The 26516-nt window shown below is 36.5% G+C and overlaps 1 protein-coding gene and 1 pseudogene across 1 annotated transcript in view; one reads left to right on the top strand and one right to left on the bottom strand.

Annotated features, from left to right (window-relative positions):
* Positions 1-6012: 6012 nt before the first annotated feature.
* Positions 6013-26516, top strand: part of EYS (eyes shut homolog) — a 237920-nt gene continuing 217416 nt past the window's right edge. The window contains 5 exon segments of the mRNA XM_043889809.1: positions 6013-6051; positions 6053-6491; positions 6494-6613; positions 6616-6790; positions 14354-14463. Of these exon segments, the coding sequence (XP_043745744.1) occupies positions 6013-6051; positions 6053-6491; positions 6494-6613; positions 6616-6790; positions 14354-14463 (883 nt within the window).
* Positions 19346-19417, bottom strand: LOC122685667 (annotated as a pseudogene).

Genomic DNA, 26516 nt, shown 5'->3' with positions numbered 1-26516 from the left:
GAGCCTGGTGGGCTATAGCTCAGGGGATCACAAAAGAGCTGGACACCACTTGGGGACTGAACAGTTCAATTCAGTTCAGTTGCTCAGTCATGTCTGACTCTTTGCGACCCCATGAATCGCAGCATGCCAGGCCTCCCTGTCCATCACCAACTCCTGAAGTCTACACAAACTCATGTCCATCCAGTCTGTGATGCCATCAAACCATCTCATCCTCTGTCATCCCCTTCTCCTCCTGCCCCCAATCCCTCCCAGCATCAGGGTCTTTTCCAATGAGTCAACTCTTCGCACCAAGTGGCCAAAGTATTGGAGTTTCAGCTTCAGCATCAGTCCTTCCAATGAACACCCAGGACTGATCTCCTTTAGGATGGACTGGTTGGATCTCCTTGCAGTCCAAGAGACTCTCAAGAGTCTTCTCCAACACCACAGTTCAAAAGCATTAATTCTTTGGCGCTCAGCTTTCTTCACAGTACAACTCTCACACCCATACATGACCACTGGAAAAACCATAGCCTTGACTAGATGGACCTTTGTTGGCAAAGTAATGTCTCTGCTTTTTAATATGCTATCTAGATTAGTCATAACTTTCCTTCCAAGGAGTAAGCGTCTTTTAATTTCATGGCTGCAGTCACCATCTGCAGTGATTTTGGAGCCCAAAAAAATAAAGTCTGACACTGTTTCCACTGTCTCCCCATCTATTTGCCATGAAGTGATGGGACCAGATGCCATGATCTTTGTTTTCTGAATGTTGAGCTTTAAGCCATCTTTTTCACTCTCCTCTTTCACTTTCATCAAGAGGCTCTTTAGTTCTTCTTCACTTTCTGCCACAAGAGTGGTGTCATCTGCATATCTGAGGTTATTGATAATTCTGCTGGCCATCTTGATTCCAGCTTGTGCTTCTTCCAGCCCAGCATTTCTTATGATGTTCTTTGCATATAAGTTAAATAAGCAGGGTGACAATATACAGCCTTGATGTACTCCTTTTCCTATTTGGAACCAGTCTGTTGTTCCATGTCCAGTTCTAACTGTTGCTTCCTGGCCTGCATATAGCTTTCTCAAGAGGCAGGTCAGGTGGGCTTGTATTCCCATCTCTTTCAGAATTCTCCACAGTTTATTGTGATCCACACAGTCAAAGGCTTTGGCATAGTCAATAAAGCAGAAATATATGTTTTTCTGTAAGTCTCTTACTTTTTCAATGATCCAGCGGATATTGGCAATTTGATCTCTGGTTCCTCTGCCTTTTCTAAAACCGACTTGAACATCTGAAAGTTGACAGTTCACGTATTGCTGAAGCCTGGCTTGGAGAATGCTGAGCATTACTTTACTAGCGTGTGAGATGAGTGCAATTGTGCGGTAGTTTGAGCATTCTTTGGGATTGCCTTTCTTTGAGATTGGAATGAAAACTGACCTTTTCCAGTCCTGTGGCCATTGCTGAGTTTTCCAAATTTGCTGGTGTACTGAGTGCAGCAGTTTCCCAGCATCATCTTTCAGGATTTGAAATAGCTCAACTGGACTAAACAAAACCAATGCAAATGAGTTACAAACATTATTTCTAATCCTCACTCAGCTATCTTTTCTTGAATGCCTATCAGAATCTGAACACTATTTGTAACTGAACACTATATTTACATTATATGTAAATCATTCTTTGCTTAGGTACAATTTATTTGTTTGAATACATTTCCTTAATTTTAAGGTCATTTAAGATAATTTGTACATTGGAATGGGAGAAATGCTATCTATGTTTTATTAACTATTGAGTCTAAGTTGTGCTTTTGTTGTTGCTGTTGTTAGAGTAAGGTAACTACGAAGCTTCTGTTAAAGTAATTAAACTCACATAATCTAAAATTGCTCCGTTGTTTTTCCTGTGAAATATTAACTCAGTAGTGTCCCTGCAGAGTGATGTTCAGGTTATTATGCACAATGCTGTGAACGCTTCCCTCATAGCTCTGGATTTCTTGGCTCAAGATTTTATAAGATGGCAATATCACAAATGGGATGAAAACAATCCCCGAATTCAGCTCTTATACACACCATGAACATATGTATATGTTTAGAAGTGAGCAGAATGTCAGTTGGCTTCTACTTCGGACAGAATTTGAAGAGTTCTTTTTAAATGAAGAATGGAGTTCAAATTTGAGTTCAAATCACAGCTCTTTATTCAAATATATCTGTATGTGATGCTCATACTATTTTTGATCCTAGTAAAATCCAAAGCATTTTGGTTTTTGCATATTTAGATGCAAATTGACCTCAGAGAGTTTTTTCCCCCCCTCCATGGCTTGCCATTTTATTTATTTATTTTTTTAAGATGGAAATGGAACACATCAAATCACTTTCTCTTAGAAAATATAAATGCACAATAATTAGGGACACAGAGAATTCTGAGAAGTACAGGATTAGCCATGCAGTAATATGAGCTCACATCTGCAGCTAGTCTAAAAATGTCATACAGATCTAATTCTGCTTCAGTGCAAATGTAATTTGCTGGTGACTGTTTTTGTTTAAACCCATTGACTACTTAATTTTTTATTGTACTTTTTAAACTAGGCTACTGGGAAAATAACGCACCTGTGCAGGCTGACACTACTGTTAAGTTTGTGATTTACAGCCACAAAAGTATTTCTATATTGCCTAGTGATCCTTCTGTTTTTCTTTTAAATTAACATTCTCTCACATATCTTCACTGCTTATTTCAAATCTTGCCCATTCCTCTCTTTTCTCCAATATAACCATCTCCTCCAACCACCTCTTCTTTCACAGAGACAATCGAAAATCCCACAAGATAAATTCCTCAACTTCCTTCCACAACTCTAACAATACACAGTGGTCTTTCTTCTTTCCTCCTACCCTGTACTTCATTCATTGCAACTCCATCTGCTTTGTTATCTCTGTAGGTATTCCTTCCTTATGATTTAAATAAGATCAAGTTTTTCCCATCTTAAAGCAATCTTACAAAACATTTGCATACTTATTGAAATTCAAAAATATGTGATAAATATGATAAAATTTGGAATCCCAGCCCAAACTCTACTACACTCATACCTGTACATACCATTAATATCTGGGTATTCTATAAGAAAGTCACTCAGACACATTTCAAATTCAGTATACACTTAAGTGATTCTGACATTCCCTCTCTTTTATCATCTTGTTCCTGCACCTGGGTTTCCTTTTCTCCACTTGGGTCAGTAGCCATCAAGACCTTACTTGTATATTTTATTACTTGCATCAAGACCTAGCATTTGCATATTTCTGGAGTCCACTGGTGTTGTTATATTTCTAGTGCCACTGCATTAATCAGACCATAACTGCTTTTTCATTAGATTACAGTTTTATGCCCCCTCCCCAAATTCTCAACTCTCCCAGGTGTATCCACAAATACCTTCCTCACATTCCTACTAAGCCAAAGTCCTTTTCTCTTGTTAATCTACATAAGATCTTCAAGAGGTGCTTCAATTCCCTTGGATAAAATGTGAGCTTCTTTACTAACTATGCCTGATCCTACTTGATATAATCTGTATATAAATTAAGAGTGCATATTTTATTATAAGTTCTTTTCCCTCTACTTTTATTTTTTTTATTTATTTTTTCATTTATTTTTATAGGTTGGAGGCTAATTACTTTACAACATTGTAGTGGTTTTTGTCATATATTGACATGAATTAGCCATGGATTTACATGTATTCCCTCTACTTTTAGAAGCTAAACTTCTCATTTCTTGGAAAACATACAGTGTTACACTATTTTCAAAATATTCAGATAACTGTTTGCTCCTGGAGCTCTCCTCTCTTGGCAATTTTCCTAGATGATTCAACTTCATTGTCCAGCTTTTCCTTGTTTCCTATTAAATGCCCCTGCGGCATCTACTTAGAGGGCTCTAGACTATCCTTTCAATAGCAACTTGATGTTGCTTGCCCATTAATCTGTGTCTATCACTAAATTCTCAACTCTTTACATCAACACCTAACTCCACTTCGTCATTGACCAATACCTAGAATCAGCATATTGTCTTGCATGTAGATTGGGATCAAATATATTTATTTAAAGTATCTTTTTAACCTTAGCAATATCATTTATTGAAATTCAGAAGTTATATTTAACATATTTTAAATGAAAATATTACACATAATTTTTAGTTCTAAATTATAATTTAACACCTTCCACATAAATCTTAAGGTAACAATAGCATATTACATAAATTTTATCTTATAGATTTATAATATACAAAATTGAATTTACAAAGTGGTAGTTTATAACCTGGGGCTTCCCAGGTGACTCAGTGGTAAATAATCTTCCTGCCAAGGCAGGAGATAAGGATTTGATCCCTGGGTCAGGAAGAGCCCCTGGAGAAGAAAATGGCAACCGAATCCAATATTCTTGCCTCGAAAATCCCATGGACAGAGGAGCATGGTGGGGCTATAGTCCATAGAGTCACAAAAGAGTCAACCATGCCTTAGTGACTAAACAACAGCAACAACAATTTATAACTCAGATTTAATTTCTACATGACCTACAATACTCATCCATATATTAGATTTACCATAAATATTTTATATAAACTAAAAATTAACATTATGGCAAAGAGCCATTTATTTTAATAATATTTAAAGAACATTGTTTCTATATACTAGAGAACGCTGGTATTTTGAATATGATAAATGTGGATGCCAATTACTGAGTAAAATTAGACAATACTAAAACTACCATTTATTAAATAACTTTTAAATGCTTACATAATCTAATTCAGTCTTTAATTCTATCTTGTCAATTCAATACTACTATATTAATTTATTTAAATTAACCTTTTAAATATATTCTTATTTATATAACAATGGAGGGAATGAAAATCCATATGGCCTAAGAAATAGAGAAAATAAATAACATAGATCCAAAGATTATTTGTATTAAACCATTTATCTTTCTTTTGAGAATTTGAATTTTGTTGTGAGAATGGATTACAAAAAATTTCTTAAGGAGTAGAGTGATTTGCACAGAGAAAGCCCTCAATAAATGTTAGTTACTATTTTTTAAATAACCTTATATATTAAATCTCAAAATTACTGTTCGGTTTCTTGACCTCGGATAGTAATGGTGACTTACAACAGACCTGACCCCTGACTCCTTCCTACTCAGTGGGAGTGAATGGTGAAGCTAAGCAGTGAAAGAGATTCATGATGTTTCTGTGCATCATACCTTCATTGCACCGTTTTATACTTCCTTTTCTCTTTGCCTTCTACTCTCCCACCGTTTCTTCAGAAGCTGGATGAAGACTCGTTCTGAGTTTAGCCATGGGTAGAACAGAATTCTCCATTAGTATTGTAAAAATGTAGAGGCTCCCTCCTCCTGGATTACAAGAACATGATTGGTCACCAACAGATGCCTTAAGCCTAATGTTTGTGAGAAAATATTACATAAATAGTATACTTGAACCATTTTTATTTTAGGTGTTTGTAAAAGGAGTTTTTTCTAAAACTCATCAGAGAGGAATACTTGTATCTGAAAGAAAATAAATTAAACCACCCATAAAAGAAGGCTCCTGAGTAGTGTGTTTCAGTTATGTTGAAACTTGGTATAAAAGACTGCAGAAAGTTGCTGGTATAATTGTCTAATGAGAGGACACGTTTCAGAAGCTGGTGAGTATATAGCACATGAAGAGATACAATGTATCTTGACCACAGTTTTCCTGGTCTAGTTTCACAAAGAAGATACCTAGCTGCTGATGACACAGTCTTTGCAGAAAGCAAGTAAGAATTTTCTATATCATTAAGTTAAGAAAACTTCATTAACTTTTTTTTCCCTCTTTTGAAGGGTATTTTAAATAGTTGAACTCTACTGTTCTTGATCAAAATCCAGTCATCAAATCTGCTTGCACTTTGGAGCTACAAAAAGAAGCTAGTTCCTAGGAATCCCTGAATCAAATCTCTGTTTTGAAATTTCCAGCAATGTTGAAAGCATGTTTTGGAACAATTCTTTATTACATTTAAAGATAAATTGCAAGGCACAACTTTCAAAATGACTAGTAAATTAATTATGCTTGTGAGCCTGGTGATTATTTTGCAGCATATGTACAAATGGCAAAACAACAAGCAAACGGCAGTTGGTGAAAGAATGGCATACACAGCCCTCAACGTATGTGGTAAATTGGACACTTAAAGAAGACATCTGCCTGAACTTCTATGGAGATTGCTGGCTTGGCAATATAAATACTAACGTGAATAATTCTGGCAATCAATTTGTTTCCCAGAGCTGCCCTTTGCAAATTCAAATAGGAGATTTCCTTGTAATTTCTTCTGAACCATCTCTTCAATATCCTGGAATAATGAATATTTCTGAAGCATCATTCACTGACTGTCAGCAAAATACCACAACTGAAGCTCAGTTGTGTTTTTTTAAATCTGAAGATAAGATTTACTTTGGTTGCAAACTGAAAGGAATGCACACTGTTAATTCTTAGTGGCTGAGTTTTAGAACACATTATTTTATCATAGTAATGGTTCACCCCTTTGTCAACTGGGCCTTGGCCTAAATGTGACAGTGAAAGAGTGATTGTGCCAGGAGAATTCAAGTTCAGAGCTTTGCTCTGGACATGGTTGATGTCTTACAGAAGTTTGGAGCAGACGTACAGCTGTCATTGCCAGGCACCATTCTCTGGGAAATATTTCTAGGAGCTGGATGAATGTCCTTGTAAATTATGTAAAAAAAAAAAAAAAAATGGCAGTGGCAGTAACACAACAGAAAAATGGAATAATCAAGGGTATGAATGTATCTGTCACCCACCATTTACAAGTAAGATTATTTTTCAAAATAACATCACTCTAGCAAAAATCAACAAAGCTAAAAGCTGGCTTTTTGAAAAAATAAACAAAATCGACAAACAGTTAGCAAGACTCATTAAGAAATAAAGGGAGAAGAACCAAATTAACAAAATTAGAAATGAAAATGGAGAGATCACAACAGACAACACTGAAATACAAAAGATCATAAGAGACTACTACCAGCAGCTCTATGCCAATAAAATGGACAACTTGGAAGAAATGGACAAATTCTTAGAAAAGTATAACTTTCCAAAACTGAACCAGAAAGTAATAGAAGATCTTAACAGACCCATCACAAGCAAGGAAATCAAAACTGTAATCAGAAATCTTCCAGCAAACAAAACCCCAGAACCAGATGGCTTCACAGCTGAATTCTATCAAAAATTTAGAGAAGAGCTAACACCTATCTTACTCAAACTCTTCCAGAAAATTGCAGAGGAAGGTAAACTTCCAAACTCGTTCTATAAGGCCACCATCACCCTAATACCAAAACCAGACAAAGATGCCACAAAAAAAGAAAACTACAGACCAATATTACTGATGAACATAGATGCAAAAATTCTTAACAAAATTCTAGCAAACAGAATCCAACAACATATTTAAAAAATCATACACCATGACCAAGTGGGCTTTATCCCAGGAATGCAAGGAATCTTTAATATCTGCAAATCAATCAATGGAATACACCACATTAACAAATTGAAAGATAAAAGTCATATGATTATCTCAGTAGATGCAGAAAAAGCCTTTGACAAAATACAACACCCATTTAGGATTAAAACTCTCCAGAAAGCAGGAATAGAAGGAACATACCTCAACATAATAAAAGCTATATATGACAAACCCACAGCAAGCATTACACTCAATGGTGAAAAATTGAAAGCATTTCCCCTGAAATCAGGAACAAGACAAGGGTGCCCACTCTCACCACTACTATTCAATATAGTTTTGGAAGTTATGGTCACAGCAATCAGAGCAGAAAAAGAAGTGAAAGGAATGCAGATGGGAAAAGAAGAAGTGAAACTCTCGCTGTTTGCAGATGACATGATCCGCTACATAGAAAACCCTAAAGATTCTACCAGAAAATTACCGGAGCTAATCAACGAATATAGTAAATTTGCAGGATATAAATTTAACATACAGAAATCCCTTGCATTCTTATACACTAACAATGAGAAAACAGAGAAATTAAGGAAACAATGCCATTCACCATTGCAACAAAAAGAATAAAATACTTAGGAGTATATCTACCTAAAGAAACAAAACACCTATATATAGCAAACTATAAACACTGATGAAAGAAATCAAAGAGGACACAAACAGATGGAGAAATATACTGTGTCCATGGATTGGAAGAATCAATATTGTCAAAATGACTATGCTACCCAAAGCAATCTATAGATTCATTGCAATCCCTATCAAGCTACCAACGGTATTTTTCACAGAACTAGAACAAATAATTTCACAATTTGTATGGAAATACAAAAAACCCGAAGAGCCAAAGTAATCTTGAGAAAGAAGAATGGAACTGGAGAAATCAACCTGCCTGACTTCAGACTCTACTACAAAGTCACAGTCATCAAGACAGTATAGTACTGGCACAATGACAGAAGTATAGATCAATGGAACAGAATAGAAAGCCCAGAGATAAATCCACGAACCTATGGACACCTTATCTTCGACAAAGGAGGCAAGAATATACAATGGAAAAAAGACAACCTCTTTAACAAGCGGTACTGGGAAAACTGGTCAACCACTTGTAAAAGAATGAAACTAGAACACTTTCTAACACCATACACAAAAATAAACTCAAAATGGATTAAAGATTTAAGTGTAAGACCAGAAACTATAAAACTCCTAGAGGAGAACATAGGCAAAACACTCTCTGACATATATCACAGCAGGATCCTCTATGATCCACCTCTTAGAATATTGGAAATAAAAGCAAAAATAAACAAATGGGATCTAATGAAACTTAAAAGCTTTTGTACAACAAAGGAAACTATAAGCAAGGTGAAAAGACAGCCCTCAGATTGGGAGAAAATAATAGCAAACGAAGCAATAGACAAAGGATTAATCTCAAAAATATACAAGCAACTCCTGCAGCTCAATTCCAGAAAAATAAATGACACAATCAAAAAATGGGCCAAAGAACTAAACAGACATTTCTCCAAATAAGACATACAGATGGCTAACAAACTCATGAAAAGATGCTCAACATCACTCATTATCAGAAAAATGCAAATCAAAACCCCAATGAGGTACCATTACACTCCAGTCAGGATGGCTGCTATCCGAAAGTCTACAAGCAATAAATGCTAGAGAGGGTGTGGAGAAAAGGGAACCCTCTTACACTGTTGGTGGGAATGCAAACTAGTACAGCTTCTATGGAGAAGAGTGTGGAGATTTCTTAAAAAAAAAAAATTGGAAATAGAACTGCCTTATGACCCAGCAATCCCACTTCTGGGCATACACACTGTGGAAACCAGATCTGAAAGAGACACGTGCACCCCAATGTTCATCACAGCACTGTTTATAATAGCCAGGACATGGAAGCAACCTAGATGCCCATCAGCAGACAAATGGATAAGGAAGCTGTGGTACATATACACCATGGAATATTACTCAGCCTTTACAAAGAATTCATTTGAATCGGTTCTAATGAGATGGATGAAACTACAACCCATTATACAGAGTGAAGTAAGCCAGAAAGATAAAGACCAATACAGTATACTAATGCATATATATGGAATTTAGAACAATGGTAACAATAACCCTATATGCAAAACAGAAAAAGAGACACAGATGTACAGAATAGACATTTGGACTCTGTGGGAGAAGACAATCGTGGGATGTTTTGAGAGAACAGCATCGAAACATGTGTATTATCAAGGGTGAAACAGATCACCAGCCCAGGTTGGATGCATGAGACAAGTGCTTGGGGCTCGTGCACTGGGAAGACCCAGAGGAATTGGGTGGAGAGGGAGGTGGGAGGGGGGATCGGGATGGGGAATACATGTAAATCTATGGCTGATTCATGTCAATGTATGGGTAAAACCACTACAATATTGTAAAGTAATTAGCCTCCAACTAATAAAAATAAATGGCAAAAGAAAAAAAAATGACATCACTCTATTAAAATAGTAATATAGACTGAATTCATACATTGCTACTTACCATCAAGCAGGCTACATTTTTAAGAATTTGGTAAAAATTTTTGAATAGGCTAAAGTTGAATTCCAAGAATATAAAAATCCTATCAAGTATTCTCTAAAATATATGCCTATTTAAAGAAGATTTCTTAAAAGCATATGTGTTTTATCCTAAAACACTTATATTTACATCACTGTCCAAATTCACTCTTAATATCCCATTAAAAATTATCAGAATAATGTTTAGTTTTTGAATGAAATTCCCATGGTTATAGTATTTGGGGAAAGCAGTTCTGGATTATAGTGTAGAATGAAGGTTATTGCTGAGTTAAGGATGATAAAAAACTACCTTGTTGGGGAAAAATTATTGAAGCTGTTTGGGAGAGTTAGAGAAGGAGAAATAATTGTGAACACAAAGCAGTGTTCTCTATAGTGTTGGGACGACACTCTATAAAGTGATTGAAAGATCAAAATAACAAGGAGGGAGAGAGCTTGATATAACTATTAACTTTAAAAAAATCTTAAATGGTTTTCATATGCTAAATGAGAGGCATTAAGGAGGAAAGTTTGCAAAGGAAGATATTTGGTCAGTGGATGAAGCCAAGAAGAAGGGCAGCTTAAAAACAGTGTAACCTTAGGCTACCTGAGACTGATATGAGAATTTAAGTGGAATAGACTATTCCTACTTGAAAGTTTACTAAGGAATTTGAATCATCAAAGGAAAGTGAAGAAAAAAATGAAAAAAATATAGGGGACATTTGATGTTTGGGAATGTGTGAAAGAATTTCTTTCAACGACAGTTTCAGATACCTGACATGTAGAGTCCGGGGTGGAGAAAGGATCTAACAAAGGGGATTTGACAAACCTGACATAGTTGGCAATGACAGGATGAGAAAATATCTAACAGACTCACAGTACATTTTGGTCAGGAGAAGGGAATGCATGTGAGCAGCTGATGTGGCTGGAGCAGGCTAGACTCAGGGCTATAACTGCAGTTTTGTTTTGCAAGCTTGAGGGGCTTCAACAAGGTTGTTCTTCTGTGTGCCTGGGAAGACTCCATTGGAGCCAGATTTGAGGGGACTGTACCATAAAATCTAACAGAGAAACTCGGTAGGCTCCAAAATTCATTTAAGCCAATGATTCAAAAAGTAACTTCAGACTCCTTAGGGAGGAAGTTCTGAGGCTATTTCAGAGCTTAATCCCGGAAATATCCACTGGACATCCTCTCCGTATAACTGGGATCAAATTCCCATTTGACTCTACTGGCAGTGGTGATAAAACATGTAAGTTACCCTGACTCAAATTGTAGCAGATAGTTACAATTAAAACAGGTAAGAAAAAAAAAAAAAAAACACTCAAGTTTCTGATTTAGGGTGAATGAAAATGCAATTTAATTGAAAGCTTTTAAAGCATACATTTTAGCCTGTCCAAATAATTTTAGAGAATATTTGGCCAGAAAAATCTCTACCATCTATTATAATATTAACTGGCACAGATGCAATCATATATCATGGGATATTATTTCAGCACTTTTATCATGATTGCATTGAATTATTTTCCAATGTTTGTTTATTTATTAGTAACTTAACAGTAGATACTATGAATAACTAAAATTTAAACATGTAAAATACCTAATATTATTTTTAAAACACTGAATATATAGTATTAGTATATTCTAGTTATAAACAATTACTTCAATTTGAAGTCCCAGAAGATACCAAAATATTAGAATATTAGCAACATTCTGTATCTTTCTGAGAATAGAAAGAAATTGAGAATATTTACTGTGCCTTTTTGTTAGCACTACCATAACAAAGAACCACAGTGTGAGGGGCTTCAAAAGAAATTTATTTTATCAAAGTTCTAGAGGCTAAGTGGTCCCAGTCAAGGTGTCGGAGGACTGGTTTCTCTGAGGCCTCTCTTTAGCTCATTGTCCACCTCCTCCCTGGGTCTTCACCTTCCTTTGCTCTGTGGTATCTGTGCCTCCTCTTCTCCTAAGGACATCAGACATTTTTGGTCAGGACCTAAACTACTGACTTGCTCCTTGGAAGGAAAGTTATGACCAACCTAGACAGCATATTAAAAAGCAGAGACATTACTTTGCTAACAAAGGCCCATCTAGTCAAGGCTATGGTTTTTCCAGTGGTCATGTATGGATGTGAGAGTTGGACTGTGAAGAAAGCTGAGCACCAAAAAATTGATGCTTTTGAACTGTGGTGTTGGAGAAGACTCTTGAGAGTCCCTTGGTCTGCAAGGAGATCCAATCAGTCCATCCTAAAGGGGATCAGTCCTGGGTGTTCATTGGAAGGATGGATGCTGAAGCTGAAACTCCAATACTTTGGCCTCCTGATGTGAAGAACTGACTCATTTGAAAAGACCCTGATGATGGGAAAGATCAAAGGTGGGAGAAGGGGATGACAGAGGATGAGATGGTAGGATGGCATCACCAACTCAACAGACGTGAGCTTAAATAAATTCCGGGTGATGGACAGGGAAGCCTGGAGTGTTGCAGTCCATGGGATCGCAAAGAGTTGGATATGACTGAGCGACTGAACTGAACTGAAACTAGTCACTTCATTTAATCTTTTCTATCTCTCTAAAGACCCTGTCTTCAGGGAAGTCACACTATCAGGTTAAAAGCATTAGGATTTCAAGATAAGAATGTTGTGGGGGAGTCACAGTTTAGCCCATTACACCCCCCACACAGACTGAAACAGAACATGACCTATTGAATATACTACTAGTACTTTAACTTTTATGTATGGGAGTATGTTGGCACAGAATCATATTGACATATTTTCATTGTTTTGGAGATTGCTTACAGGTAAATGAAGGATGAGGAGTTCTGCATTAGTGAAGAGGGATGTCAATCTATAAGGAATCTGAAAAGCAACAACTGGCCAAAACTTCTCACAAATTAAATTAAAATTTCATTATAGTGGGTGACAGGGCTATTGTGAATTTATATGAAATGGTTTTGTAAGGACGTTTGTCCATTGGAATTTTGTTAGGCCCTGGAACTTCGTAGGCACATTCCTCTATGAAGGATATTATGAAATGATTAATTGCACAGAAATATATGCTATGCAAAGTTTGGGCTTTTGATATAGCAAAACATAGTTTGTACAAGTGGGATTTGGAAAACGGTATAGCAGCAAGAAAATGCTTCTGAGAATCCAAGCAGTCTTTTCTATTTTTTTCAAAGAATTTTAGATTAAGCTTTATTTCATTGATTTGCTTTAACTGTGGAAATCATCAATCTGAGATCCATCCTCTTAGAACGAAATTTTAAGTATAAAATATATTATTTTTGACATAATATTTTGAAGTGCAATGCTGTGGAGCAGAATGCTAGTGCTTATTTTTTCTTGCTTGACTGAAACTTCATGCCCTAGTTTTTCTTCAAATGGTATAATACCTTTGTATTTTCCTTGTCTGAATCATTACCTTGGCTACATGGTAGGGCTAAAACACAACAAACATTTGAATGCGTCACTGCCCTGTTACCAGGGCACTTTGAAGAACTGGGATTTACATGTAATTATCTACTCTCAAAACATAATTAACACATTCAAATTATCATAAAAATTAGCTGAAGCCCATATACCAACAATCATAAAAGTATTTTTAGTATTGTGTCATGTGATGTGTGTGTATACTCAGTTGTGTCCAACTCTTTGTGATCCCATCGACTGCAGCCCACCAGGCTCCTCTCTCCATGGGATTCTCCAGGCAAGAACACTGGAGTGGATTGCCACGTCCTCCAGAGAAGGCAATGGCACCCCACTCCAGTACTCCTGCCTGGTAAATCCCGTGGACCGAGGAGCCTGGTGGGCTGCAGTCCATGGGGTCGCGAAGAGTCGGACACGACTGAGCGACTTCACTTTGACTTTTCACCTTCATGCATTGGAGAGGGAAATGGCAACCCACTCCAGCGTTCTTGCCCGGAGAATCCCAGGGACTGGGGAGCCTGGTGGGCTGCCGTCTATGGGGTCGCACAGAGTCGGACACGACTGAAGCAACTTAGCAGCAGCAGCCATACTCCTCCAGGTGATCTTCCCAACCCAGTGACTGAGACTGAGGCTCTTACGTCTCGTGCATTGGCAGGTAGGTTCTTTACCACTAGCGTCACTTGGGAAGCCCTGTCTTGTGGTAGGAGGATGGAAAAACTGATATTAAGGTTTACTGAAATTAATTTTGTTTCCACTTAAATCCATCCACATGAGGCACTATTTCTAAATTAAAATTACATTTTTTTGAAAATGTTATGATATTAAAAATTAAAGAATTTAGGAAACTTCTATGATCAATTAAAACAATCTATGAATTCAATGTAAATATTTTAATCTAGTTGAAACATTTATTTTATTTTATCTTTAATAGCATAACTTGTTCAGAAATAATTGGTCAATGTCAATGACATATCTGTTTCCATGGGAACTCTAGAAATACTACTGCAAGTAGCTTCCTTTGTGAATGTGAGGAACCATTTTCAGGTAAAAATACACGTGCATGTATAAATACATACACAAAATTAGGTTTAATTTTGTCATTTATTTCAACTTAAAATTTAAATGTTTCAATTATTACTGACAAATACAAGCTTAGTGATTATATACTCAGACTTTTTAGTGATAAAATTAAGAGATCAATTTGGTTAACAATTAAATAATTATTCTGCTACATATTTCATAATATATGGAGAATCTGGACACAAGTTAAACAGTCTTATTATCATGATAAAATAGATTTTATTCTTAGGTACAAACATTCATTTAGAAATAGTGTATATTCTGGTAGAATCTTTAGGGTTTTCTATGTAGAGGATCATGTCACCTGCAAATGGCGAGAGTTTCAGTTCTTCTTTTCCCATCGGGATTCCTTTCACTTCTTTTTCTGCAACAGACAAAGGATTAATCTAAAAAATATACAAGCAACTCCTGCAGCTCAATTCCAGAAAAATAAATGACACAATCAAAAAATGGGCCAAAGAACTAAACAGACATTTCTCCAAATAAGACATACAGATGGCTAACAAACTCATGAAAAGATGCTCAACATCACTCATTATCAGAAAAATGCAAATCAAAACCCCAATGAGGTACCATTACACTCCAGTCAGGATGGCTGCTATCCGAAAGTCTACAAGCAATAAATGCTGGAGAGGGTGTGGAGAAAAGGGAACCCTCTTACACTGTTGGTGGGAATGCAAACTAGTACAGCTTCTATGGAGAAGAGTGTGGAGATTTCTTATAAAAAAAAAAAAAAAAAAAAAAAAAAAAACTGGAAATAGAACTGCCTTATGACCCAGCAATCCCACTTCTGGACATACACACTGAGGAAACCAGATCTGAAAGAGACACGTGCACCCCAATGTTCATCACAGCACTGTTTATAATAGCCAGGACATGGAAGCAACCTAGATGCCCATCAGCAGACAAATGGATAAGGAAGCTGTGGTACATATACACCATGGAATATTGCTCAGCCATTAAAAATAATTCATTTGAATCAGTTCTAATGAGATGGATGAAACTACAACCCATTATACAGAGTGAAGTAAGCCAGAAAGATAAAGACCAATACAGTATACTACTGCATATATATGGAATTTAGAAAGATGGTAACGATAACCCTATATGCAAAATAGAAAAAGAGACACAGATGTACAGAATAGACATTTGAACTCTGTGGGAAAAGGCGAGGGTGGGATGTTTTGAGAGAACAGCATCGAAACATGTATATTATCAAGGGTGAAACAGATCACCAGCCCAGGTTGGATGCATGAGACAAGTGCTTGGGGCTGGTGCACTGGGAAGACCCAGAGGGATGGGGTGGAGAGGGAGGTGGGAGGGGGGATTGGGATGGGGAATACATGTAAATCCATGGCTGATTCATGTCAACGTATGGCTAAAACCACTAAAACATTGTAAAGTAATTAGCCTCCAACTAATAAAAATAAATGGAAAAAAAATAAAGATTTCTCATGATAAAAAAAAAAAGAAATAGTGTATATTTTGCACATATTTGCAAAATTGTATCTAACGTTTCTCCTTATGTAACAAGTCATTTCTGGCAAATTTCCTTTCATAAAGAGTAAAAATGTTTTATTCCTTCTCGAATGAATTTAAAGATGTGAAATAAAATCATTGTTGAAACCAATAGTACTTTTTTAAAATCTTTCATTAAATATTTAACAGTGAAATTGTGTTTAAACCATTCTTATCTCATCTTTGAACTCTTCTACAGTTTTCATATTCTGGGAATTATAGCAGACTATCAGTATATTTAAAAATTATTTTGGGCAATGCTGTCTCCTGTCACATGTAGACACCTAAAGAATCCTTTCCTGGTAAAAGCAAAAGTTAGTGTCTCTCAAACTGTCAAGAGTGATAGCTCCAAACATTTACAAATCCTTCCACCTATCATAGTTCAGATAGATTTAAAAGTTTAATAGGGTGTATTGGTTCAGGTCAGTTCAGTTGCTCAGTTGTGTCCGACTCTATGACACAGTGGGCTGCAGCACCCCAGGCTTCCTTGTCCATCTCCAACTCCTGGAGCTTAATCAAATTCATGTCCATCAAGTCAATAATGCCATCCAACCATCTCATCCTCTGTCATCCCCTTCTCCTCTGGCCTTCAAGCATTCCCAGAATCAGGGTCTTTTCAAATGAGTCAGTTCACATCAGGTGGCCAAAGTATTGAAAATCAGATTCAGCATGAGTTCTTCCAATGAATATTCAGGTCTGATTTCCATTAGGATTGACTGGTTGGATCTCCTTGCAGTCCAAGGGACTCTCAAGAGTCTTCTCCAACACAACATTTCAAAAGCATCAATTCTTCGACACTCAGCTTTCTTTATAGTCCAACTCTCACAAGACTGCTGGAAAAAAACCATAGCTTTGTCTAGACGAAACTTTGTTGACAAAGTAATGTCTCTGTTTTTTAATATGCTGTCTAGGTTGGTCATAGCTTTTCTTCCAATGAGCAAGCACCTTTCAATTTCATGGCTACAGTCACCATCTGCAGTGATTTTGGAGCCCCAAAAATTGAAATCTCTCACTGTCCATTGTTTCCCCAACTATTTGCCATGAAGTGATGGGACCAGATGTCATGATCTTAGTTTTCTGAGTGTTGACTTTTAAGCCATGTTTTTCACTATCTTCTTTCACTTTCATCAAGCGGCTCTTTAATTATTCTTTGCTTTGCCATAAGGATGTTGTCATCTGTGTGTCTGAGGATATTGATATTTCTTCTGGCAATCTTTATTCCAGCTTGTGCTTTATTCAGCCTGGCATTTCACATGATGTACTCTGCATATAAGTTAAATAAGCTGGGTCACAGTACACAGCCTTGATGTACTCCTTTCCAGATTTGGAACCAGTTTGTTGTTCCATATCAAGTTATAACTATTACTTCTTGACCTGCATACAGATTTCTCAGGAGGCAGGTATGGTGGTCAGGTATTCCCATCTTTTGAAGAATTTTCCACAGTTGCTGTAATCCACACAGTCAAAGGCTTTGGTGTAGTTAATAAAGCAGAGGTAGATGCTTTTCTGGAACTCTCTTGCTTTTTCAATGATCCAATGGATGTTGGCAGTTTGATCTTTGGTTCTTCTGCCTTTTCTAAATCCAGCTTGAACATCTTGAAATCCACGGTTCACCTACTGTCGAAGCCTGACTTGGAGCATTTTGAGCATTACTTTGTTAGGATGTGAAATGAGTGCAATTCTACAGTAGTCTGAACATTCTTTGGCATTGTCTTTCTTTAGATTGGGATGAAAACTGACTTTTTCCAGTCCTGTGTCCACTGCTGAGTTTTCCAAATTTGCTGGCATATTTAGTGCAGCACTTGCACAGGATCATCTTTTAGGATTTGAAATCGCTCAACTGGAATTCCATCCCCTCCACTGGCTTTGTTCACAGTGATGCTTCCTAAGGCCCACTTGACTTTGCATTCTAGGATGTCTGGCTCTAGGAGAGTGATCACACATTCGTGGTTATCTTGGTCTTTAATATCTTTTTTGTATAGTTCCTCCATGTATTCTTGCTACCCCTTGTTAATATCTTCTGCTTCTGTTAAGTCCATATAATTTCTGTGCTTTATTGTGACCATTTTTGCATGAAATATTCCCTTGGTATCTCTAATTTTCTTGAAGAGACCTCTAGTCTTTCCCATTCTATTGTTTTCCTCTATTTCTTTGCATTGATCACTGAGGAAGGCTTTCTTGTCTCTCCTTGCTATTCTTTGGAACTCTGCATTCAGATGCGTATATCTTTCCTTTTCTCCTTTGCCTTTCACTTGTCTTCTTTTCTCAGTTATCTGTAAGGTCTCTTCAGACAACCATTTTTCCTTTTTGCATTTCTTTTTCTTGGGGATGGTCTTGATCCCTGTCTCCTGTACAATGTCACAAACCTCAGTCCATAGTTCTTCAGGCACCCTGTTTATCAGGTCTAACCCCTTGAATCTATTTGTCACTTTCACTGTATAATCATATGGGATTTGATTTTGGTCATACCTGAATGGTCTATTGGTTTTCCCTACTTTCTTCAATTTAATTCTGAATTTGGCAATAAGGAGTTCATGATCTGAGCCACAGTCCACTTCTGGTCTTGTCTTTGCTGACTGTATAGAATTTCTCCATCTTTGACTGCAAATAATATAATCAATCTGATTTTGGTATTGACCATCTGGTGTATCAGACATTGCCTATAATAGGAGGGGTTGGTAGGCTGTGAGAACAGCTGTCTTTAAAGAAATGTTTTCAGGGTTTTTCCCTCACATAATTTATTTCCTTGAAAAAGGATGTAATTTGATTTTTTTTTTTTTTTTTTTTTTTTTTTAGTATCTTACCGCATCCTGCAAATGTATGAGTGAGTGAGTGAGTGAGTGAAGTTGCTCAGTCGTGTCCGACTCTTTGCAACCCCATGGACTGTAGCCTACCAAGCTCCTCAGTCCATGGGATTCTCCAGGCAAGAGAACTGGTGTGGTTTGCCGTTTCCTTCTCCAGGGGATCTTCCAGACCCAGGGATCAAACCCAGGTCTCCCACATTGGAGGCAGACGCTTTAACCTCTGAGCCACCACGGAAGAAGACCAGGCAATTTATCTTCCAAAACATGGCATTTTTTGACAGAAAGTGAAAGTGAAAGTCGCTCAGTTGTGTCCAACTCTTTGTGACCCCATGGACTATACAGTCCATGGAATTCTCCAGGCCAGAGTTCTGGAGTGGGTAGTCTTTCCCTTCTCCAGGGTATCTTCCCAACCCAGGGATCAAACCCAGGTCTCCTGCACTGCTGGCAGATTCTTTACCAGCTGAGCCACAAGGGAAGCCCTTTTTTTTTTTTTTTTGTTTTTTTTTATTTTCAACATAATTTACAAAAATATGGAACGCTTCACGAATTTGCGTGTCATCCTTGCGCAGGGGCCATGCTAATCTTCTCCGTATCGGGGAAGCCCCTTTTTTAAAGTAGCTCTATTCAAAATTTATTTTTAATCATATAATTTCCAAAGAAAATATTGTAACTTGTCCTCTGTAAATCAAAAGGACATTTTAAATCATATTTTAAAATGATTATCTGAAATGTTACAAATTATATAAGCAGAAGCTATGTATAGTTTTTTGTTTTTTTTTTTCTGAAGAATGAGTATTTTTGTCAATATGGTCTTACAGTTGTAATGTTTTGGAACTTTACCTATACCCTCTTAAAAATTACATTTATGATTAATAAATTTGAACTTGTTAATACTTTCAGTTGACTCTTCTGAAAACTATGCCATCTTACTTGAGGACATTTTCACTGAACACATGTTGAGGTTCCTGTTAATCTCAAATGAAAATCTGGTAGTGTTAAGTATTCTCAATTTCTTCTTCTTCTTTTTTTTTTTTTTTTTTGCCTAAAATACATCAATGAAGTATTTCTGTAAGAGCTATATTTTTATTCATTTCAGAGTTATTTTTTGCAAACATTTTCAAAGCAAATCCTAATGAAATAAATGATCTCTACATATGATTTTGTTGGATGTTTGAAAAGGCTTAGGTTGCTGTGATTGAGTTCCATTATATCCTGCACAAAATTAATATATGAAATATAGGGTCTCTTTCAAATGTTGTATCCCACAGGTGTAGCTATTACAAAGCCTAATTATAACATTTATAATCTTGAGCAGTTTCGAATTCATTGAACTTGTTAAGTGTCTTCATTGTATTGTATAGGGATAAGTTTTAATGTCTTAAAAATAAGAATAACTAACTAAAACCTTCAGAAAATGATATGTGTGCTTATCTTATTGTTTGTTTTTTTATAAGGTATTTGTAGCTGACTTTGAATGAGATGCAACAAAAACTTACAAAATTCTTCACTAAAATGTCAAAACCTTCCTGAGATACTGTATTATTTTCAGTCATTCTTCACAAGTTTAAACATTTCTAAAATCCAAATTGATAATGGATGGCACCAAGAGAAAGCACATTTTATTATGTTATATTTTTTTCAATATCAGCTTTATAGAAAAAATTGTTTGTTGACCTGTGAATATTTTCAATTATTTATAAAATTTTCAACTATAGATTATATTCTTGTGTGAACATCACTTCTGGCTTGCTTTTAAAATATGAATTATGAATAAACCACAATAAATTCCAAGTACATATCTTTTCCATACTTTTCTCAACTTGAGCAAACAATGTATATTCATGATAAATTTAACAAAATATAAAATTTTAGCACAGTAACACAGCACACATGACTTTTTCTTTGAATATTTTTAACGAATTTTCAAGAGCATTCTTAATGTTGTCAGATTGCTTACCTTCAACAGAATAAATTTATAAATCTTTATTTCAGCTCAATAAAATGAAAGGAAAAATCAAACTATCATTGAAATGAACTGATCATCTATTTGAAATATCTGATTTAAGGGTATTGTCTTTTATCTTTTAACTGTGTGCCTATTTATTCTGTTTACTGAGCCAAAACATGTATAACAATCACTTTAATTTTTGTGTGTACAGACAAACGCGATAGAAAATGCAGAAAATGATTGTGGCATAGTCATTTGATCTAAATGAAAATTCATGTTTCACAGAGTGTTATATAAGAATACCTCCTGCATCTGAACCCAGCTCATGAGTGTAAGGGGATTTTTAAAATAATCCCTAAAATTTAAGTAGATGCTGATGGCTCTTGAGCAAACATATGTCTTCTGGCTTCATGTAGTCAGTGATGTCACTATTCTCAGTGGTGAATCATTAAAGTGATATAGTAAAGGTATTACCAAATTTATAGGGAAATAAATTTGAAGCATACTTTTTATGAAAAATGTATTTTACTGCATTTAAATTAGTTATTGTAAAATAAGAAATAAGCATCAGAAAACCATAAAATAAACAAATCATTATATACTTTGACCTGCAGATTGCAAACTTTTTTTTCTGTAATGAATAGGATAGTAAATATTTTATACATTCTGAGACATGTGGTATTATCACAGTAACTCGACTCTGCTATTGCAAGGGGAAATCATCCATAGGCAGTATGCAAATAAATGGATTTTATTATTTTCCAATAAAACTTTATTTTCAAAAATAGGTGGAAGACCATATTTGGCTCACAGTTGTAATTTACCAGTCCCTCTATACCACCCTCTGTAGCAAGAATATATAGACTCTCTACAAACTCCATGACTGGAATGTTTGGTCTCAGTTTGTCTTTCATACAAAACATATACACATAATCCACAATTTCCTGAGGTTCCACTGACCCAGCTTATTTGCATTGAGTAAAGACATGTAGTTCTCACTAGTTAACTTTCAAGTTTCTCCTCATGGTAAATTAAATACTGTTTATGTATCCTATAAAAGGCCATGACTGAATTTAAAATATAAAATAGAGATATATGAAACACATTTGTTTACTTAAATGCAAATGTGAATAATAATATTCGTTAGAAAATACAGGATAAATGGTCAATCGATAACTTGGGAGAACTTATATCTCAGAAACAATGTGGCCCACAGCCTTGGTTAGCTAAATGAAATTATGAACCATGCCATGTAGGGCCACCCAAGATGGATGCGTCATGGTGGACAGTTCTGACAAAACCTGGTACACTGGAGAAGGGACTGTCAAACCACTGCAGCATTCTTGCCTTGAGAACCCCAAGAACAGTATGAAAAGGCAAAAAGATATGACACTGAGAGATGAATTTCCCAGGTTGGTAGGTGCCCAATAAACTACTGGAGAAGAGCTGAGAAATAGCTCCAGAAGGAATGAAGAGGCTGAGCCAAGCAGAAACAACACACCGTTGAGGATGTGTCTGGTGGTGAAAGTAACGTCCAATGGTGTAAATAACAATGTTGCATAGGAGTCTGGAATGTTAGGTCAATGAAGCAAGATAAATTGGAAGTGGTCAAGCAGGAGATGGCAAAAGTGGACATCAACATTTTAGGAATCAGTCAACTAAAGTTGATGGGAATGGGTGAATTTAACTCAGATGACCATTATATCTACTACTGTGGGTAAGAATCTCTTAGAAGAAATGGAGTAGCCCTAATTGTCAACAAAAGAGTCTGAAACGCAGTATTTGGGTGCAATCTCAAAAACGACAGAATGATCTCTGTCTGTTTCCAAGGCACAACATTCAGTATCACAGTAAAACACGTCTATGCCCCAACCACTAATGGCAAAGATGCTGAAGTTGAATGGTTGTATAATGACCTATAAGACCTTCTAGAACTAACATCAGGGGAAAAAAAAAAAAGTCAATTTTATCATAGGGGACTGGCATGCAAAAGTAGGAAGTTAAGAGACACCTGGAGTAACAGGCTAGTTTGGCCTTGGGGTACAAAATGAAGCAGGACAAAAGGCTAAAAGAGTTTTGTGTTGTTCTTCCAACAAGAGATAACTCAACACATGAACATCACCAGATGGTCAACACTGAAATCAGATTGATTATTTTCTTTGCAGTCGAAAATAGAGACACTCTACAGAGTCAGCAAAAACAAGACTGGGAGTTGACTGTGGCTCAGATTATGAACACTTATTGTAAAATTCAGACTTAAATAGAAGAAAGTAGGGAAAACCAATAGGCCATTCAGATATAACCTAAGTCAAATCCCTTATGATTTTACAGTGTGAATGACAAAGAGGTTCAAGGGATTAGATCTGACAGAAAGAGTGCCGGAAAGACTATTGACAGGGGTTTGTAACATTGTACAGGAGGTTGTGATCAAAACCATCCCCAAAAAAGTGCAAAAAGGCAAAATGGTTTTCTGAAAAGACCTTACAAATAGTTGAGAAAAGAAGAGAAGTGAAAGACAAAGGAGAAAAGGAAACATATTCCCATCTGAATGCAGGGTTGCAAAGAATAGCAAGGAGAGGTAAGAAAGCCTTCCTCAGTCATCAATGCAAAGAAATAGAGGAAAACAATAGAATGGGAAAGACTAAATATCTCTTCAAGAAAAGTAGAGATAACAAGGGAACATTTCATGCAAAGATGTGCTCAATATAGGAAAGAAATGGCATAGACCATTGCTACCATATTAAGGAGGTGGCAAGAATATGCAGAAAATTATTTAAAAAAAAAGAAAGAAAGAAAAGCTTAATGACCCAGATAACCATATTATGTGATCACTCAATTAGATCCAGAAATCTTAGAATGTGAAGTTCAGTGGGCCTTAGGAAGCATCATTATGAATAAAGCTAGTGGAGGTGATAAAATTCCGGTTGAGCTATTTCAAGTCCCGAAAGATGATGCTGTGAAAGTGCTGCACTCAATATGCCAGCAAATTTGGAAAACTCAGGAGTGGACACAGGACTGGAAAAAGTCAGTTTTCATTCCAATTACAATGAAAGGCTATGTCAAAAAATGATCAGACTAATGCACAATTTCACTCATCTTACCTGCTAGCAAAATAGTGCTCAAAATTCTCTAAGCTAGGTTTCAACAGTATGTGAACCAAGAACATCTAGATGTTCAATGCAGATTTAGAAAAGTCAGAGGAACCAGAGATCAAATTGCCAGCATCTGTTTGATCATAGAAAAAGGAAGAGAATTCCTGGAGGGAGGGGATCTACTTCTGCTTCATTGACTACACTAAAGCCTTGGACTGTGTGAATCACAACAAACTGTGGAAAATTATCAAAGAGATAGGAAAGAGATGGGCTTTCCTTTTAGTTTAGCTGGTAAAGAATCCACCTGCAATGCAGGAGACCCCAGTTCGATTCCTGAGTAGGGAAGATCCTCTGGAGAAGGGATAGTCTACCCAATCTAGTATTCTTGGGCTTCCCTGGTGGCTCAGATGGTAAAGAATCTGCCTGCAATTCAGGAGACCTGGGCTTAATCCCTGAGTTGGGATGATGCCCTGGAGAAGGGAACAGCTACCCACTCCAGTATTCTGGTCTGGAGAATTCCATGGACTGTATGGTCCACGGGGATGCAAAGAGTCAGACACGAGTGACTGACTTTCACTCTCACTTACCTGTCTCCTGAGAAATCTGTATGCAGGTTAAGAATCAACAGTTAGAATCAGACCTGGAACAACAGACCAATGCCAAATTGGGAAAGGTACTTGTCAAGGCTGTATAGCAACTAAAGAAACTCTTGAAGGTGAAAGAGAGGTAAAAAAGCTGGCTTAAAACTCAACATTCAAAAAAAAAAAAATAATAATAAGATCATGGCATCTGGTCCCATCACTTCATGGCAAATAGATGGGGAAACAATAAAAACAGTGATGGACTTAATTTTCTCAGTCTCCAAAATCACTGCTGATGCAGCCATGAAATTAGAAGACATTTGCTCTTGGGAGAAATTGACAAAACTAGATAGCAAAATCAGAGACATTACTTTGTCAACAAAAGTCCAACTAGTCAAAACTATGGCTTTTCCAGTATTCATGTATGTTTGTAAGAGTTGGTGCATAATAAAGAATGAGTGCTGAAGAACGGATGCTTTTGAACTCTGGGGTTGGAAAAGACTTTTTTTCCCTTAATTTTATTTTTATTATTTGGAGGCTAATTACTTTACAATATTGTAGTGGTTTTTGCCATACATTGACGTGAATCAGCCATGGATTCACATGTGTTCCCCATCCTGAACCCCCCTCTCACCTCCCTTCCCATCCCATCCCTCTGGGTCATCCCAGTGTACCAGCTGTGAGCACTTGTCTCATGCATCAAACCTAGACTGGTGATCTGTTTCACACTTGATTATATATATATATATATATATATATATATATATATATATATATATATATATATTTCAATGCTATTCTCTCAGATCATCCCACCCTAGCATTCTCCCATAGAGCACAAAATTATATTCTATACAACTGTGTCTCTTTTTCTGTCTTGCATATAGGGTTATCGTTACCGTCTTTCTAAATTCCATATATATGCATTAGTATACTGTATTGGTCTTTATCTTTCTGGCTTACTTCACTCTGTATAATGAGCTCCAATTTCATCCATCTCATTAGAACTGATTCAAATGTATTATTTTTAATGGCTGAGTAATATTCCATTGTGTATATGTACCACAGCTTCCTTATCCATTCGTCTGCTGATGGGCATCTAGGTTGCTTCCATGTCCTGGCTATTATAAACAGTGCTGTGATGAACATTGGTGTACACGTGTCTTTTTCAGTTCTGGTTTCCTCAGTGTGTATGCCCAGAAGTGGGATTGCTGGGTCATATGGCAGTTCTATCTCCAGTTTTTTTAAGAAATCTCCACACTCTTCTCCATAGTGGCTGTACTAGTTTGCATTCCCACCAACAGTGTAAGAGGATTCCCTTTTCTCCACACCCTCTCCAGCATTTATTGCTTGTAGACTTTCAGATAGCAGCCATTCTGACCGAAGTGTAATGGTACCTCGTTGTGGTTTTGATTTGCATTTCTCTGGGAATGAGTGATGTTGAGCATCTTTTCATGTGTTTGTTAGCCATCTGTATGTCTTCTTTGGAGAAACATCTGTTTAGATCTTTAGCCCATTTTTTGATTGTGTCATTTATTTTTCTGGAATTGAGCTTCAGGAGTTGCTTGTATATTTTTGAGATTAGTCCTTTGTCTGTTTCTTCATTTGCTATTATTTTCTCCCAATCTGAGGGCTGTCTTTTCACCTTGCTTATAGTTTCCTTTGTTGTGCAAAAGCTTTTAAGTTGAATTCGGTCCCATTTGTTTATTTTTGCTTTTATTTCCAATATTCTGGGAGATGGGTCATAGAGGATCCTGCTGTGATTTATGTCAGAGAGTGTTTTGCCTATGTTCTCTAGGAGCTTTATAGTTTCTGGTCTTACATCTAGATCTTTAATCCATTTTGAGTTTATTTTTGTGTATGGTGTTAGAAAGTGTTCTAGTTTCATTCTTTTACAAGTGGTTGACCAGTTTTCCCAGCACCACTTGTTAAAGAGGTTGTCTTTTTCCACTGTATATTCTTGCCTCCTTTGTCGAAGGTAAGGTGTCCATAGGCTAGTGGATTTATCTATGGGCTTTCTATTTTGTTCCATTGATCTATATTTCTGTCTTTGTGCCAGTACCATACTGTCTTG

This window comes from Cervus elaphus, chromosome 28 (genome assembly GCF_910594005.1).
Source record: "Cervus elaphus chromosome 28, mCerEla1.1, whole genome shotgun sequence".
In the NCBI taxonomy this organism is placed as follows: domain Eukaryota; kingdom Metazoa; phylum Chordata; class Mammalia; order Artiodactyla; family Cervidae; genus Cervus; species Cervus elaphus.
The sequence above is the reverse complement of the archived record's forward strand: the minus strand, read 5'-3'. Positions and strand labels throughout refer to the sequence as shown.